Here is an 18,844-nt window from a genome sequence, read left to right as displayed (position 1 = left end):
ACGGTGCGCCCCCTGCTGGCTGCCCCGTACATGTGAAGGGTATAGTGCACGGTGCGCCCCCTGCTGGCTGCCCTGTACATGTGAAGGGTATAGTGCACGGTGCGCCCCCTGCTGGCTGCCCTGTACATGTGAAGGGTATAGTGCACGGTGCGCCCCCTGCTGGCTGCACTGTACATGTGAAGGGTATAGTGCACGGTGCGCCCTGTGCTGGCTGCCCTGTACATGTGACGGGTATAGTGCACAGTGCACCCCCTGCTGGCTGCTCTGTACATGTGAAGGGTATAGTGCGCGGTGTACCCCCTGCTGGCTGCCCTGTACATGTGAAGGGTATAGTGCACGGTGCGCCCCCTGCTGGCTGCACTGTACATGTGAAGGGTATAGTGCACGGTGTGCCCCCTGCTGGCTGCCCTGTACATGTGAAGGGTATAGTGCACAGTGCACCCCCTGCTGGCTGCCCTGTACATGTGAAGGGTATAGTGCACAGTGCACCCCCTGCTGGCTGCTCCGTACATGTGAAGGGTATAGTGCACGGTGCGCCCCCTGCTGGCTGCTCTGTACATGTGAAGGGTATAGTGCACGGTGCGCCCCCTGCTGGCTGCCCTGTACATGTGAAGGGTATAGTGCACAGTGCGCCCCCTGCTGGCTGCTCTGTACATGTGAAGGGTAAAGTGCACAGTGCACCCCCTGCTGGCTGCCTTGTACATGTGAAGGGTATAGTGCACAGTGCACCCCCTGCTGGCTGCCTTGTTCATGTGAAGGGTATAGTGCACAGTGCGCCCCCTGCTGGCTGCCCTGTACATGTGAAGGGTATAGTGCACAGTGCGCCCCCTGCTGGCTGCTCTGTACATGTGAAGGGTATAGTGCACGGTGCGCCCCCTGCTGGCTGCCTTGTACATGTGAAGGGTATAGTGCACAGTGCACCCCCTGCTGGCTGCCTTGTACATGTGAAGGGTATAGTGCACAGTGCGCCCCCTGCTGGCTGCTCTGTACATGTGAAGGGTATAGTGCATGGTGCGCCCCCTGCTGGCTGCCTTGTACATGTGAAGGGTATAGTGCACAGTGCACCCCCTGCTGGCTGCCTTGTACATGTGAAGGGTATAGTGCACAGTGCACCCCCTGCTGGCTGCCTTGTACATGTGAAGGGTATAGTGCACGGTGTGCCCCCTGCTGGCTGCCCTGTACATGTGAAGGGTATAGTGCACGGTGCGCCCCCTGCTGGCTGCCTTGTACATGTGAAGGGTATAGTGCACAGTGCGCCCCCTGCTGGCTGCACTGTACATGTGAAGGGTATAGTGCACGGTGCACCCCCTGCTGGCTGCCCTGTACATATGAAGGGTATAGTGCACAGTGCGCCCCCTGCTGGCTGCACTGTACATGTGAAGGGTATAGTGCACGGTGCGCCCCCTGCTGGCTGCCCTGTACATGTGAAGGGTATAGTGCACGGTGCGCCCCCTGCTGGCTGCACTGTACATGTGAAGGGTATAGTGCACGGTGCGCCCCCTGCTGGCTGCACTGTACATGTGAAGTGTATAGTGCACGGTGCGCCCCCTGCTTGCTGCCCTGTACATGTGAAGGGTATAGTGCACAGTGCACCCCCTGCTGGCTGCCTTGTCCATGTGAAGGGTATAGTGCACGGTGTGCCCCCTGCTGGCTGCCCTGTACATGTGAAGGGTATAGTGCACAGTGCGCCCCCTGCTGGCTGCACTGTACATGTGAAGGGTATAGTGCACGGTGCGCCCCCTGCTGGCTGCACTGTACATGTGAAGGGTTTAGTGCACGGTGCGCCCACTGCTGGCTGCTCTGTACATGTGAAGGGTATAGTGCACAGTGCGCCCCCTGCTGGCTGCACTGTACATGTGAAGGGTATAGTGCACAGTGCACCCCCTGCTGGCTGCACTGTACATGTGAAGGGTATAGTGCACGGTGCGCCCACTGCTGGCTGCTCTGTACATGTGAAGGGTATAGTGCACAGTGCGCCTCCTGTTGGCTGCCTTGTACATGTGAAGGGTATAGTGCACAGTGCGCCCCCTGCTGGCTGCACTGTACATGTGAAGGGTATAGTGCACGGTGCACCCCCTGCTGGCTGCACTGTACATGTGAAGGGTATAGTGCACGGTGCGCCCACTGCTGGCTGCTCTGTACATGTGAAGGGTATAGTGCACAGTGTGCCTCCTGTTGGCTGCCTTGTCCATGTGAAGGGTATAGTGCACGGTGCGCCCCCTGCTGGCTGCCTTGTACATGTGAAGGGTTTAGTGCACGGTGCGCCCACTGCTGGCTGCCCTGTACATGTGAAGGGTATAGTGCACAGTGCACCCCCTGCTGGCTGCTCTGTACATGTGAAGGGTATAGTGCACGGTGCGCCCCCTGCTGGCTGCCCTGTACATGTGAAGGGTATAGTGCACGGTGCGCCCCCTGCTGGCTGCTCTGTACATGTGAAGGGTATAGTGCACAGTGCACCCCCTGCTGGCTGCTCTGTACATGTGAAGGGTATAGTGCACGGTGCGCCCACTGCTGGCTGCCCTGTACATGTGAAGGGTATAGTGCACGGTGCGCCCCCTGCTGGCTGCTCTGTACATGTGAAGGGTATAGTGCACGGTGCGCCCCCTGCTGGCTGCACTGTACATGTGAAGGGTTTAGTGCACGGTGCGCCCCCTGCTGGCTGCACTGTACATGTGAAGGGTATAATATACAGTGCGCCCCCTGCTGGCTGCACTGTACATGTGAAGGGTATAGTGCACGGTGCGCCCACTGCTGGCTGCCCTGTACATGTGAAGGGTATAGTGCACAGTGCACCCCCTGCTGGCTGCCTTGGACATGTGAAGGGTATAGTGCACGGTGCGCCCCCTGCTGGCTGCCTTGTCCATGTGAAGAGTATAGTGCACGGTGCGCCCACTGCTGGCTGCCCTGTACATGTGAAGGGTATAGTGCACGGTGCGCCCCCTGCTGGCTGCTCTGTACATGTGAAGGGTATAGTGCACAGTGTACCCCCTGCTGGCTGCTCTGTACATGTGAAGGGTATAGTGCACGGTGCGCCCACTGCTGGCTGCCCTGTACATGTGAAGGGTATAGTGCACGGTGCGCCCCCTGCTGGCTGCTCTGTACATGTGAAGGGTATAGTGCACGGTGCGCCCCCTGCTGGCTGCACTGTACATGTGAAGGGTATAATATACAGTGCGCCCCCTGCTGGCTGCACTGTACATGTGAAGGGTATAGTGCACGGTGCGCCCACTGCTGGCTGCCCTGTACATGTGAAGGGTATAGTGCACAGTGCACCCCCTGCTGGCTGCCTTGGACATGTGAAGGGTATAGTGCACGGTGCGCCCCCTGCTGGCTGCCTTGTCCATGTGAAGAGTATAGTGCACGGTGCACCCCCTGCTGGCTGCCCTGTACATGTGAAGGGTATAGTGCACAGTGTGCCTCCTGTTGGCTGCCTTGCACATGTGAAGGGTATAGTGCACGGTGCGCCCCCTGCTGGCTGCCTTGCACATGTGAAGGGTATAGTGCACGGTGCACCCCCTGCTGGCTGCCCTGTACATGTGAAGGGTATAGTGCACAGTGTGCCTCCTGTTGGCTGCCTTGCACATGTGAAGGGTATAGTGCACGGTGCGCCCCCTGCTGGCTGCCTTGTCCATGTGAAGGGTATAGTGCACAGTGCACCCCCTGCTGGCTGCTCTGTAATTGTGAAGTGCTGGGCGTACCCGGACAGGGGGCATTGTATGGGGAGCACGCATAGAGCTGGTCCTATAGATTTCTTATATTTGGCTATTTTAGCTGCATGTTCCCGAGTGGAAGGAGAAACAATCCCTTATACCAGGAATAGTCATCCATCCGCCATGTTGTGCCAGCTGCCATAGAGGGACACCCGTGCAAGGGGCTGCCGTCATCCCTCCTCATCCTGCGGCTGCGGCTATACCACCTGACCCAGGTGCTCTAGCGGACGGGCGCGGTTTCCAGCACTACTGTGATAGCGCAGGTCTTCCGGAAGATGGCGGAGACACACCGGGCTAGATCTAATCACCGAATGTGAGGCGGACAAAGGTACTGGCGGGTGGTGACAGCGTACACCGCATGGGTATAGGACGGGTCACTGCTGACAGGGGTGTGACCTGTGTAATAGTTATCGGGAGCCTGGTGTGTGATGTATGGAGACCTGTGTCATTGTGCTGCTGATTATCTGCCTGTGATGACTGGTGCCCGGTTTCATTAGGTGTGAAGGGGTCCACAATCTGTGTGGGATGACTGGCTCCTGGTGTCTGTGTGGGGTACCCAGTGTGATGGGGGATGACTATCTGTGGGAGGTGACTAGCGCCCTGTGTCATTGTGGGGAGAGTCGCAATCTGTGTGGGGGTGACTGGCATCCGGTGTCATTGGGGAGGGGGTCACAATCTTTGTGCGGTGACTGGCGCCCTGTTTCATTGGGTGTGTGTGGGGGGGGGGGTCCACAACTTGTGTGGGGTGACTGGCGCCCGGTGTCATTGGGGTGGTCGCAATCTGTGTGGGGTGACTGGCACCCGGTGTCATTGGGGTGGTTGCAATCTGTGTGGGGTGACTGGCACCCGGTATCATTGGGGTGGTTGCAATCTGTGTGGGGTGACTGGCGCCCGGTGTCATTTGGGGTGGTTGCAATCTGTGTGGGGTGACTAGCGCCCGGTGTCATTTGGGGTGGTCGCAACCTGTGTGGGGGTGACTGTCGCCCGGTGTCATTTGGGGTGGTCGCAATCTGTGTGGGGGTGACTGTCGCCCAGTGTCATTTGGGGTGGTCGCAATCTGTGTGGGGGTGACTGGCGCCCGGTGTCATTTGGGGTGGTCGCAATCTGTGTGGGGGTGACTGGCGCCCGGTGTCATTTGGGGTGGTCGCAATCTGTGTGGGATGACTGGCTCCTGGTGTCTGTGTGGGGTACCCAGTGTGATGGGGGATGACTATCTGTGGGAGGTGACTAGCGTCCTGTGTCATTGTGGGGAGAGTCTCAATCTATGTGGGGTGACTGGCGCCCGGTGTCATTGGGGTGGTCACAATCTGTGTGGGGTGACTGGCGCCCGGTGTCATTGAGGTGGTCACAATCTATGCGGGGTGACTGGCGCCCGGTGTCATTGGGGGGGTCACAATCTTTGTGCGGTGACTGGCGCCCTGTTTCATTGGGTGTGTGGGGGGGGGGTCCACAACCTGTGTGGGGTGACTGGCGCCCGGTGTCATTGGGGGGGTCTCAATCTGTGTGGGGTGACTGGCGCCCGGTGTCATTGGGGTGGTCACAATCTATGCAGGGTGACTGGCGCCCGGTGTCATTGGGGGGGTCACAATCTTTGTGCGGTGACTGGCGCCCTGTTTCATTGGGTGTGGGGGGGGGGGTCCACAACTTGTGTGGGGTGACTGGCGCCCGGTGTCATTGGGGGGGGTCACAATCTGTATGGGGGGGGGGTCACAGTCTGTGTGGGGTGACTGGCACCCGGTGTCATTGGGGTGGTCGCAATCTGTGTGGGGTGACTGGCACCCGGTGTCATTGGGGTGGTTGCAATCTGTGTGGGGTGACTGGCGCCCGGTGTCATTTGGGGTGGTCGCAATCTGTGTGGGGTGACTAGCGCCCGGTGTCATTTGGGGTGGTCGCAATCTGTGTGGGGTGACTGGCTCCTGGTGTCTGTGTGGGGTACCCAGTGTGATGGGGGATGACTATCTGTGGGAGGTGACTAGCGCCCTGTGTCATTGTGGGGAGAGTCGCAATCTGTCTGGGGTGACTGGCGCCCGGTGTCATTGGGGTGGTCACAATCTGTGTGGGGTGACTGGCGCCCGGTGTCATTGGGGTGGTCACAATCTATGCGGGGTGACTGGCGCCCGGTGTCATTGGGGGGGTCACAATCTTTGTGCGGTGACTGGCGCCCTGTTTCATTGGGTGTGGGGGGGGGGGTCCACAACCTGTGTGGGGTGACTGGCGCCCAGCGTCATGTGGGGTGACTGGCGCCCGGCGTCATTTGGGGTGGTCGCAATCTGTGTGGGGTGACTGGCGCCCGGCGTCAATTGGGGTGGTCGCAATCTGTGTGGGGTGACTGGCGCCCGGCGTCATTTGGGGTGGTCGCAATCTGTGTGGGGTGACTGGCGCCCGGCGTCATTTGGGGTGGTCGCAATCTGTGTGGGGTGACTGGCGCCCGGCGTCATTTGGGGTGGTCGCAATCTGTGTGGGGTGACTGGCGCCCGGCGTCATTGGGTGGGGGGGGTCGCAATCTGTGTGGGGTGGCTGGCGCCCGGCGTCATTGGGTGGGGGGGGGTCGCAATCTGTGTGGGGTGGCTGGCGCCCGGTGTCATTGGGTGGGGGGGGGTCGCAATCTGTGTGGGGTGGCTGGCGCCCAGTGTCATTGGGTGGGGGGGGTCGCAATCTGTGTGGGGTGGCTGGCGCCCAGCGTCATTGGGTGGGGGGGGTCGCAATCTGTGTGGGGTGGCTGGCGACCGGCGTCATTGGGTGGGGGGGGGTCGCAATCTGTGTGGGGTGGCTGGCGCCCGGCGTCATTGGGTGGGGGGGGGGTCGCAATCTGTGTGGGGTGGCTGGCGCCCGGCATCATTGGGTGGGGGGGGTCGCAATCTGTGTGGGGTGGCTGGCGCCCGGCGTCATTGGGTGGGGGGGGGGGTCGCAATCTGTGTGGGGTGGCTGGCGCCCGGCGTCATTGGGTGGGGGGGGTCGCAATCTGTGTGGGGTGGCTGGCGCCCGGCGTCATTGGGTGGGGGGGGGTCGCAATCTGTGTGGGGTGGCTGGCGCCCGGCGTCATTGGGTGGGGGGGGGGGTCGCAATCTGTGTGGGGTGGCTGGCGCCCGGCGTCATTGGGTGGGGGGGGGTCGCAATCTGTGTGGGGTGACTGGCGCCCGGCGTCATTGGGTGGGGGGGGTCGCAATCTGTGTGGGGTGACTGGCGCCCGGCGTCATTGGGTGGGGGGGTCGCAATCTGTGTGGGGTGCCTTGTGCCCAGTGTGATGGGGGGTGACTATCTGTGTTGGGTGACTGGCGCCAGGTGTTATTGTGGGGTGACTGGCGCTGGTTATCATTGAGGGGGTCACAATCTGTGTGGGGTGACTGGCGCCCGGCGTCATTGGGTGGGGGGGGTCGCAATCTGTGTGGGGTGTCTTGTGCCCAGTGTGATGGGGGGTGACGATCTGTGTTGGGTGACTGGCGCCAGGTGTTATTGTGGGGTGACTGGCGCTGGGTATCATTGAGGGGGTCACAATCTGTGTGGGGTGGCTAGCGCCCGGCGTCATTGGGTGGGGGGGTCGCAATCTGTGTGGGGTGGCTGGCGCCCGGCTTCATTGGGTGGGGGGGGTCGCAATCTGTGTGGGGTGGGGGGGGGAGTCGCAATCTGTGTGGGGTGGCTGGCGCCCGGCGTCATTGGGTGGGGGGGGTCGCAATCTGTGTGGGGTGGCTGGCGCCCGGCTTCATTGGGTGGGGGGGGGGGGGAGTCGCAATTTGTGTGGGGTGGCTGGCGCCCGGCGTCATTGGGTGGGGGGGGTCGCAATCTGTGTGGGGTGGCTGGCGCCCGGCATCATTGGGTGGGGCGGGTCGCAATCTGTGTGGGGTGGCTGGCGCCCGGCGTCATTGGGTGGGGGGGGGGGTCGCAATCTGTGTGGGGTGGTTGGCGCCCGGCTTCATTGGGTGGGGGGGGGTCGCAATATGTGTGGGGTGACTGGCGCCCAGTGTGATGGGGGGTGACGATCTGTGTTGGGTGACTGGCGCCAGGTGTTATTGTGGGGTGACTGGCGCTGGGTATCATTGAGGGGGTCACAATCTGTGTGGGGTGGCTGGCGCCCGGCGTCATTGGGTGGGGGGGGGTCGCAATCTGTGTGGGGTGGCTGGCGCCCGGCATCACAGGGTGGGGGGGGTCGCAATCTGTGTGGGGTGGCTGGCGCCCGGCGTCATTGGTGGGGGGGGGTCGCAATCTGTGTGGGGTGGCTGGCGCCCGGCGTCATTGGTGGGGGGGGGTCGCAATCTGTGTGGGGTGGCTGGCGCCCGGCGTCATTGGGTGGGGGGGGGGGTCGCAATCTGTGTGGGGTGCCTTGTGCCAGGTGTTTTTGTGGGGTGACTGGCGCTGGGTATCATTGAGGTGGTCACAATCTGTGTGGGGTGACTGGCGTCCGGCGTCATTGGGTGGGGGGGGTCGCAATATGTGTGTGGTGCCTTGTGCCTAGTGTGATGGGGGGGTGACAATCTGTGTTGGGTGACTGGCGCCAGCTGTTATTGTGGGGTGACTGGCGCTGGGTATCATTGAGGGGGTCACAATCTGTGTGGGGTGACTGTCACCCGGCATCATTGGGTGGGGGGGGTCGCAATCTGTGTGGGGTGACTGGCGCCCGGTGTCATTTGGGGTGGTCGCAATCTGTGTGGGGTGACTGGCGCCCGGTGTCATTTTGGGTGGTCGCAATCTGTGTGGGGTGACTGGCGCCCGGTGTCATTTTGGGTGGTCGCAATCTGTGTGGGGTGACTGGCGCCCGGTGTCATTTGGGGTGGTCGCAATCTGTGTGGGGTGACTGGCGCCCGGCGTCATTTGGGTGGGGGGGGGTCGCAATCTGTGTGGGGTGGCTGGCGCCCGGCGTCATTGGGTGGGGGGGGTCGCAATCTGTGTGGGGTGGCTGGCGCCCGGCGTCATTGGGTGGGGGGGGGTCGCAATCTGTGTGGGGTGGCTGGTGCCCGGCGTCATTGGGTGGGGGGGGTCGCAATCTGTGTGGGGGACTGGAGCCCGGCGTCATTGGGGGGGGGGGGTCGCAATCTGTGTGGGGTGCCTTGTGCCCAGTGTGATGGGGGGTGACGATCTGTGTTGGGTGACTGGCGCCAGGTGTTATTGTGGGGTGACTGGCGCTGGGTATCATTGAGGGGGTCACAATCTGTGTGGGGTGACTGTCACCCGGCATCATTGGGTGGGGGGGGTCGTAATCTGTGTGGGGTGACTGGCGCCCGGCGTCATTGGGTGGGGGGGTCGCAATATGCGTGGGGTGCCTTGTGCCCAGTGTGATGTTGGGTGACTGGCGCCAGGTGTTATTGTGGGGTGACTGGTGCTGGGTATCATTGAGGGGGTCACAATCTGTGTGGGGTGGCTGGCGCCCGGCGTCATTGGGTGGGGGGGGTCGCAATCTGTGTGGGGTGGCTGGCGCCCGGCGTCATTGGGTGGGGGGGGTCGCAATCTGTGTGGGGTGGCTGGCGCCCGGCGTCATTGGGTGGGGGGGGGGTCGCAATCTGTGTGGGGTGGCTGGCGCCCGGCGTCATTGGGTGGGGGGGGGGGTCGCAATCTGTGTGGGGTGGCTGGCGCCCGGCGTCATTGGGTGGGGGGGGGGTCGCAATCTGTGTGGGGTGGCTGGCGCCCGGCGTCATTGGGTGGGGGGGGTCGCAATCTGTGTGGGGTGGCTGGCGCCCGGCGTCATTGGGTGGGGGGGGGTCGCAGTCTGTGTGGGGTGGCTGGCGCCCGGCGTCATTGGGTGGGGGGGGTCGCAATCTGTGTGGGGTGGCTGGCGCCCGGCGTCATTGGGTGGGGGGGGTCGCAATCTGTGTGGGGTGGCTGGCGCCCGGCGTCATTGGGTGTGGGGGGGGGTCGCAATCTGTGTGCGGTGGCTGGCGCCCGGCGTCATTGGGTGGGGGGGGGGGTCGCAATCTGTGTGGGGTGGCTGGCGCCCGGCGTCATTGGGTGGGGGGGGGGTCGCAATCTGTGTGGGGTGGCTGGCGCCCGGCGTCATTGGGTGGGGGGGGGTCGCAATCTGTGTGGGGTGGCTGGCGCCCGGCGTCATTGGGTGGGGGGGGGGTCGCAATCTGTGTGGGGTGGCTGGCGCCCGGCGTCATTGGGTGGGGGGGGGTCGCAATCTGTGTGGGGTGGCTGGCGCCCGGCGTCATTGGGTGGGGGGGGGTCGCAATCTGTGTGGGGTGGCTGGCGCCCGGCGTCATTGGGTGGGGGGGGGTCGCAATCTGTGTGGGGTGGCTGGCGCCCGGCGTCATTGGGTGGGGGGGGTCGCAATCTGTGTGGGGTGGCTGGCGCCCGGCGTCATTGGGTGGGGGGGGTCGCAATCTGTGTGGGGTGGCTGGCGCCCGGCGTCATTGGGTGGGGGGGGTCGCAATCTGTGTGGGGTGGCTGGCGCCCGGCGTCATTGGGTGTGGGGGGGGGTCGCAATCTGTGTGGGGTGGCTGGCGCCCGGCGTCATTGGGTGGGGGGGGGGGTCGCAATCTGTGTGGGGTGGCTGGCGCCCGGCGTCATTTGGTGGGGGGGGGTCGCAATCTATGTGCGGTGGCTGGCGCCTGGCGCCCGGCGTCATTGGGTGGGGGGGGGGGTCGCAATCTGTGTGGGGTGCCTTGTGCCAGGTGTTTTTGTGGGGTGACTGGCGCTGGGTATCATTGAGGTGGTCACAATCTGTGTGGGGTGACTGGCGTCCGGCGTCATTGGGTGGGGGGGGTCGCAATATGTGTGTGGTGCCTTGTGCCTAGTGTGATGGGGGGGTGACAATCTGTGTTGGGTGACTGGCGCCAGCTGTTATTGTGGGGTGACTGGCGCTGGGTATCATTGAGGGGGTCACAATCTGTGTGGGGTGACTGTCACCCGGCATCATTGGGTGGGGGGGGTCGCAATCTGTGTGGGGTGACTGGCGCCCGGTGTCATTTGGGGTGGTCGCAATCTGTGTGGGGTGACTGGCGCCCGGTGTCATTTGGGGTGGTCGCAATCTGTGTGGGGTGACTGGCGCCCGGCGTCATTTGGGTGGGGGGGGGTCGCAATCTGTGTGGGGTGGCTGGCGCCCGGCGTCATTGGGTGGGGGGGGTCGCAATCTGTGTGGGGTGGCTGGCGCCCGGCGTCATTGGGTGGGGGGGGGGTCGCAATCTGTGTGGGGTGGCTGGCGCCCGGCGTCATTGGGTGGGGGGGGGTCGCAATCTGTGTGGGGGACTGGAGCCCGGCGTCATTGGGTGGGGGGGGGTCGCAATCTGTGTGGGGTGCCTTGTGCCCAGTGTGATGGGGGGTGACGATCTGTGTTGGGTGACTGGCGCCAGGTGTTATTGTGGGGTGACTGGCGCTGGGTATCATTGAGGGGGTCACAATCTGTGTGGGGTGACTGTCACCCGGCATCATTGGGTGGGGGGGGTCGTAATCTGTGTGGGGTGACTGGCGCCCGGCGTCATTGGGTGGGGGGGGTCGCAATATGCGTGGGGTGCCTTGTGCCCAGTGTGATGTTGGGTGACTGGCGCCAGGTGTTATTGTGGGGTGACTGGTGCTGGGTATCATTGAGGGGGTCACAATCTGTGTGGGGTGACTGTCACCTGGTGTCATTGGGGGGGGGGGTCACCATCTATGTGGGGTGACTGGTGCCCTGTATTATTGGGGGAGAGGGGTCACAATCCATGAGGGTTGACTGGCGCCCGGTGTCATTGGGGTGACTATCTGTGTGGGGTGACTTGCGCCTGGTTATACTATATGTAAAAATGGTTGGATATAATTTTTTTTAAAAAAATGGGCTTTATATAAGTCATTATATCTTCTTGTAGTATACTCATTTTTGTTTTTTGTCTTTTGTTTCATATATACAGATACCTTGAAAAAGGCCATTATAGGCCGAAACGTTGATTCTATGTATCTGCATTCATGGGTCGGTTGTTAATTATGAATAAAAATATAAAATTTTGCAAACCAAACATTATTGAGTGCCGGAGTTCTTATAGACTTTTTGTGATACCTTATTACTCCTGAGCACCGTATATAAAATAGTGAGCACCCAATCTGAAAACTTATCTGTGTGGGATGACTGGCGCCTGGTGTCATTGGGGTGACTTTTTGATTTAGGGGTGCTCTTACAATCGAGGTATGTTCTGATTATAGCAAAAGATCTGGAAAAAAACTGCTTTTTGCTTTGAATTTTAGGAAAATTAGAACATGATACAAATTCGCTCTGGAGGATAGCTAATAAGAGGGAGTAGTGGCTGGCTTGTCATCTGGAGGCCACCAACTGGAAGGCAGCACAACCCCCAATACACCTGTCCGAGGACCACCATATAAAGCAGGTATACATGCGCACATACAAGTATAGAGATAGTCCTGTAAACCTGTGCCTACATGTGTAGAGTCATGAGTATAAAAGCGTGCCTGTGTGTACATTATATATGCTAAATGCATTATCCCATCACAGCCTATGTCCTAATCAGCGGTGGTCCGACATCTGGCATCCCTATTGATCTGTTATGTGTGGCGGATGCTTTATGTAAAGGCATTGAATGAAGCTGCACGGCGCAGCTCTATTTCATGCGTAGTGGAGACAGCGGAGTGCTGCAGCCAAGACAGTAGGAACTGTTCGACACTATTGGGGAGCAGCTATTACACATCGAATAAAGCTATGCACTGAAGCCCTATTTAAAATGTTTATTTCCAGCAGCCGCCAGAGCAAATAGCGGCTGATCGATGAGTGTGCTGGATATAATGTTTTTATAGGTCACAGTCACAAGACAAAAGAACAATCTTTTGGCCTTTGTCTGGATGGTATACTTAAAGAGGTATTTCTATGTCCAAGATCCTATCCCAATATGTAGTAGGTGTAATAATAATTATATTAGCAAATAACGCCAATTAGAAATGTAGTATAGTTCTTCTGATTAGCTATGTCTCTTTCCTCATGTGCAGGCATTTCAGGACCTTAGGTATCCATGGCTATGACCACTAACAACTAGCTAACTAACTGTCACTATATCAGTGGTCGTAACCATGGATACCTAAGGTCCTGCAATGCCTGCACATGAGGAAATAGAGATAGCAAATCAGAAATCTGTCCTACATTTATAATTGGAGGTATTTGCTAATATTATTATTACACCTACTGCACATTGGGATAGGATATTGGAGATGGGAATACCCCTTTAAGCATAGTTTATTTAACTACATAGGAAAGCACAGCAGACTAAAGCAGGCAAGAAATCATATTATGTTTTTATGGGTTTTTTTTCCTTTGGGTCACTATTGGTGACAAATACCAGTGCATGACATCCATCACAGTCCCCTATATCTGATGGTAGGCTTGAACCTAATGTACACAGAGCCTAAGACATAGTTACCAATTCTCCCGGAATGTCAGGGAGACTCCTGAAAAAAGGGATCTCTTAAAAGAGTTGATAAATCTCCTGGACCCCATAGCCATGCTCTCTGAATGTTCTTTGCGCTTGACACCAAGTAGTTTGCCATCTTACTCTGCCCTGGAGACCAGAAACACATGGAGGGGGTTACAAAGGCTGCACAAATCCTAGAGTTTATGCTTTATAGCATTCAGTGCTTCCTCTGCTCTCTCAGAGCATTATTAGCAAGTAGGTGTACTATTATTATTATATAGAGTTTATCAGCTCCCAGTACCTTCAGCATTACTAGCGAGGACTTTCTGACTTGATTTTCTTACTTACGATCTGAATTAGGCCTCATTATTGGTGCGGTTTTGAATCTCCACTGAAAATCTGCAATAAATTTACTTTGCTGAACGTGAACCTTAAAGTAGTTGTCAAAGATTTCATACGAAAAGGGTCAGAAGTGCAGCGGCTACTATGCAGTCGACGGAGCTGCGCTGCTTTGCTCTGCAATTGATCACATCTGGTTGTTACTGGCACCGGGAACAGCTGATCAACAGGGGTGCTGAGTGTCACACTTTCACTTACCTGGTATTGATGACCTGCCCAATGAATATGCCATCAATATTAAAGTAAGAGACAACCCCTTTCGCAGTTATATCCCCCGCCAAGTCCCGTTCTTGGCTGCAGCGATGACATCCTGTCTACACAGTTGGCCTCTGCAGCCAATTACTGGCCTCAGCAGTGTGCAGGGATATAACTGGCTGGTATTTTCTTTTTTTTCCCAAAAATAGGGTATTGAAAATAGGGCTTCTACTGATTTGCTTTTCTTTTAAACAAATTTTCATAAATCTCCTGCATTGAATTTGCTAAAAATAAATCCAAAAAGGGGGCACTTTAACCCCCTAAATGCTGCTATCTAAATCGATCGCAGCATTTAGCAAGCAGGCAGGGAGAAAGCCCCCTCTGCCCTTGGATCGGCGCCCCTGCGACGTCATCATGGGGGGCCCGATCGTTGCTATGGTGACCAGATGCTGTCATGACGTCATCTGGGTCACCAGAGCTAACAAAGTTGCTAGATCATGCTCCGTGCATGATCTAGCAAGTTTGCCTGTCAGTGCAGCGCAGACAGTTTGTACAGAATAGGAATGCATTCCTATGCTATACAAGCAATCAGCCTGTAAAAAGTGAATGTTCCATAGTGGGACAAAGTTAAAAAGTAAAAAAAAAAAACAGAAAAAAAATGTTTTGTACAAATATTAATACAATAATAATAAAAAATAAATTGTACCCATAAATAAATATTTTTATGAAAAACATTAACAAAAAAAGTACACATTTGTTATCTCCACATCCGAAACAAACAGACCTATAAAACTGTCCCACTAGTTAACCCCCTTTAGTGAACACCGTAAAAAAAAAATTGTAAAACAAGGCAAAAAACTATGCTTTATCATCATACCACTGAACAAAAAGTCGACTAAAACGCGATCAAAAAGACTAATGTAAATTAAAATAGTACTGCTGAAAACGTCATCTTGTCCCTCAGAAAGCAAACCGCCATACAGCTTCATCAGCGGAAAAATAAAAAAAGTTATAGAATAAAGCGATGCAAAAATAATTAGATTTTCTGTAAAATAGTTTTTATTGCATAAAAGCGTCAAAACATAAAAAAACAATACGAATGTGGTATTGCTGTGATCGCACTGACCCAAAGAATAAAGCTGCCTTATCAATTTTGCCACACGCGGAACGGCATAAAAAAAAACAAAAAACACAATTCCTGAATTGCTGTTTTTTGTTCATTCTGTGTTCCAAAAATTGGAATAGAAAGCGATCAAAAAATGTAATTTACGCGGAAATGGTACTAATAAATACGTCAACTTGACCTGCAAAAAACAAGCTCTAACATGACTGTCGGCCGATATATTGAAAAATTATAGCTCTCAAAATATGGCGATGCAAAAACTAGTTTTTGCAAAATAAAAAGCTTCTAACTTTTAGTGTGACAGCTGACCAACATAAAAATCCAATATAAATCTGGTAATCGCACCGACCCGAAGAATAAAGTTGTTTAATAATTTATACCACACGCTGAATGGCGTAAAAAAATAAATAAAACCAATTCTTCACCTGCAGTTGATTTATTCAGTCAGCCTCCCAAAGATCGCAGTAAGGTTCAACGAACCTTAATCCTGCTCTCTACGCTGAGCGCTTATACCGGGGTTTCCGTGTAAATATCTGAAATGCGTGATTCAGACGGAACCCCCGGCAGAAGATTCCCTATAATGAGGCAGATGGAGGCACTGTAGATGCCATCTGGCCTATGATTTGGCGGTGTCTGTCTTTGTAGGCGTGCATAAAAGCGCCGTTGTCTACAGCTCTGTGCACCACGGAAAAAAAGGACACCGCTGAACAGAGACGGAGTCCTGAGTAACTCTGCTGCTTCATTATAGTGAATAGGTCCGTTGGGGGTTTCATCTGAATCATGTCACTCGGAGATTTAGATGGAAACCCCGATATAAGTGCTCAACGTAGAGCGCCGGATAAATGTGATCCAAAATGTTATGTAAAATGTTCCCAATAAAAGGTTCAACTCAATCAACAAAAAAAGGCCCCCACTGAGGTCCATCTGTTATCGGAAATATAGAGGGCTTCCACGTTACTGGTAGCACAAAGGCTCTGGAAAAGCAAAATGGCTCCCCGCTCCCCCAAAAGAAGTCCAGTGAATTATGCGCTACCAAATCCAAATGCCCCCGTCCCTTCTGAGCCCCAGTGTGCCTAAATCACATTTAGCTTCCACATGTGTGGCATTTCTGTAACGATGAGAGCACGCCTAATTAACGGGTGCATGTCTCCAGAAGCACGAGCTGGGCACAACGTACTGGTCCCTACAATGGCAGTTGTCAATTTTCACTTAGCAACATCCGCTGCGGCTTGTATCTGGAAAACACCCATGGAGTCAAAATTGCCACAATACCTGTAGATAAATTCCCAAAGGGGTATTATTTCCAAAGTGGGGTCACTTGAGGGGAGTAGTCTGCTCTTCTAGCACTCTGTATATGAAGTCCGCATACTATTCTAGAAAAATCTGCGCTGAAGCAGGCAAATGTCTCTCCTTCCCTCTCGAGTCTTGCTGTATGGCTAAGCAGTACTGTACAGCCACATGTGGGGTATTTCTACGTTCAGCAGAAATTGTGGAACAAATTTTGGTGCCTTTTTTTTTTACCCATTTCCCAGTGTGAAAATGTAACATTTGGGTCTAAAACAAAATTTTGGGTAAAAATTTAATTATTTATTATTTCTTCACTGCCCAATGGTATAAAATTCTATGACCCACCTGTGGCGTCAATATGATCACTGCACCCCTAGATGAATTCAATGAGAGGTGTAGTTTGTAAAATGGGGTCTCTTATGGGGGGTTCTGCTGTTCTGGCTCCTCAGGGGCTCTACTAATGTGACATGGCACCCTCAAACCTGTCCAGCAAAATCTGAACTCCAATATGGTGCTTCTTCCCTTTTGAGCTTTGCACTATGCCTCAAAAGTAGTTTTCCACCACATATGGGGTATTTGGTGTATTCAGGAGAAATTGTACAACAAATTTTGGGGTCCGTTTTCTCCTGCTATCCTCGTGAAAATGAAAAATGTGGAGCTAAAACAACATTTTTGTGGGAAAAATATATATTTTTCAGTTTCACAGATCAACGTTGTAAAATTCAGTAAAGCGCCTCTTGGTTCAAGGTGCTCACCATACCTCTCGATAAATTTGTTAAGGTGTCTAGTTTTCAATATGGGGTCACTTGTGTGGGTTTTCCACTGCTTAGGCACATCAGGGGCTCTCCAAACGTGAAATGAGACCGGCAGATCATTCCATCAGAGTCTGCGTTCCAAAACATAACTCCTTCCTTTCTCAGCTGTGCCGTGCGCCCAAACAGTAGTTTTCCCATGCATATGGGGTATCTGCATTCTTAGGAGAAATTACATAACACATGTTGGGTCTATTTTTCATGTTACCCTTGTGAAAATAAAAAAAAGTTGGGGCTAAAAGAACATTTTTGTGGGAAAAATGTGATTTTATTTATTTATTTTTTTATATTTTCATGGCTCTATATTAGCTGAGGGGTCTAGTTTTCAAAATGGAGTCACTTATGGGGGGTTTCCACTGTTTAGGCACATCATGGGCTCCCCAAACACGACATGGTGTCCGCTAATTATTCAAACAAATTTTACATTCAAAAAGTCAAATAGTGCTCCTTCCCTTCTGAGCCCTGCCGTGCACCCTAACAGTGTTTTTTCCCTACATATGGGGTATCGGCGTGGTCAGGAGAAATTGCACAACAAATTTTGCGGTCCATTTTCTCCTGTTACCCTTGTGAAGTTAAAAAAAAAAAATGGGTCTAAAGTAACATTTTTGTGAAAAAAAAGTTAAATGTTTATTTTTTCCTTCCACATTCCATTAATTCCTGTGAAGCACTTGAAGGGTTACTACACTTCTTGAATGTGGTTTTGAGCACCTTGAGGGGTGCAGTTTTTAGAAAGGTGTCAATTTTGGGTATTTTCTGTTATATAGCCCCCCCCCCCCCCCCAAAGTCACTTAAAATGTGATGCGGTCCCTGAAAAAAAATGTTTTTTTTTAAATTTTGTTGGAAAAATGAGAAATCGCTGGTCAACCTTTAACCCTTATAGCTTCCTTACATCAGCACAATTTTATTTGTTAAATAGACATGTGGGAAATGTTATTTATTGACTATTTTGTGTGACATAACTCTGACGAAACCAAACTATGTAGGATATTACAATCTGATCTTGATGACATTACGATATTACAGAACGATCTGGATAAGATGACTGAATGGGCAAACACTTAGCAGATGAAGTTTAATGTAGATAAATGTAGAGTAATGCACCTAGGACGGAGTATACCTATTGCTGCATATACATTAAATGGGAGTATACTCGGGACTACAGAACAGGAGAAGGACTTGGGTATTCTGGTTACAGGTAAGCTGAGCAGCAGCACAAATGTCAAGCAGCAGCCGCAAAACGTGCTGCTGCTTGACATTTGTACAACAAATTTGTTGTACAATTTCTCCTGAATACACCAAATACCCCATAACGTGCTATCCAAGCATGCTCGGGTGTTATCTGAGTACCTTTGGCGTGTTCTGCTAATATGTTTGACTCCCTGCGGCTGCATATTTTGCAGTGGTAGACAGCCATAACATATTCAGGGATTGCCTAACAAACAGGTATAAGACCGAGCATGTTCGGATAGCACGTTATCCGAGCACGTTCGCTCAACACTAGTGGTCAGTTTCAGTTTGTGTCTGAGCCCCATATGAAGGATGCTAAATGGTTCTTACATGATCTTTGTGTATTTGGATCCCACAGAAATTACCTTGCCTGATGGAGAAGGAAAAAATGTACATGACCAAGAAGATTTTAAATATCACCCTGGAAATCATCTATTTGCTGACTGGAGAGGTGAGAAATTCTTGGCTCTATCACTGAGACAGACGTAATGGAAATTTTATATTGTATCCATTTACATGTATCCTATATTTTCCATATTTAGGACTACTCAGTAGTGAAAAAGTCCAGTAAAGATGTGGAATCCACCAGTAGATGTCAATTGATGGGTGGGATGAGACGGACCCTGCGATGTACCACAGTTATTCCATGTCGCTCTCTAGTACATGACAATGAACAGAAGGTCCTGGAACTTGCCAACAAGATCATTCGGCTGCTGACTATAGAGGTAGGCACTACTTAGAATGCTGGCAGGGTCATGGAGGTATCGGTAGGAT

The 18,844-nt window shown here is 54.1% G+C and overlaps 1 protein-coding gene across 1 annotated transcript in view; it reads left to right on the top strand.

Annotated features, from left to right (window-relative positions):
• Nucleotides 1-3,654: 3,654 nt before the first annotated feature.
• LOC141273822 (uncharacterized) overlaps nucleotides 3,655-18,844 on the top strand; it is a 75,501-nt gene continuing 60,311 nt past the window's right edge. The window contains exons 1-4 of the mRNA XM_073686202.1: nucleotides 3,655-4,038; nucleotides 11,856-11,995; nucleotides 18,429-18,521; nucleotides 18,613-18,795. Coding sequence (XP_073542303.1) covers nucleotides 18,444-18,521; nucleotides 18,613-18,795 — 261 coding nt within the window. The 5' untranslated portion in view covers nucleotides 3,655-4,038; nucleotides 11,856-11,995; nucleotides 18,429-18,443. The remainder of the gene's footprint in view (nucleotides 4,039-11,855; nucleotides 11,996-18,428; nucleotides 18,522-18,612; nucleotides 18,796-18,844) is intronic.

Source organism: Phyllobates terribilis, unplaced genomic scaffold, assembly GCF_046119375.1.
Source record: "Phyllobates terribilis strain yellow unplaced genomic scaffold, ASM4611937v1 Scaffold_5__5_contigs__length_657084704, whole genome shotgun sequence".
Classification (NCBI taxonomy): domain Eukaryota; kingdom Metazoa; phylum Chordata; class Amphibia; order Anura; family Dendrobatidae; genus Phyllobates; species Phyllobates terribilis.
Note: the sequence above shows the minus strand (reverse complement) of the source record. Positions and strands in the feature narration are given on the sequence as shown.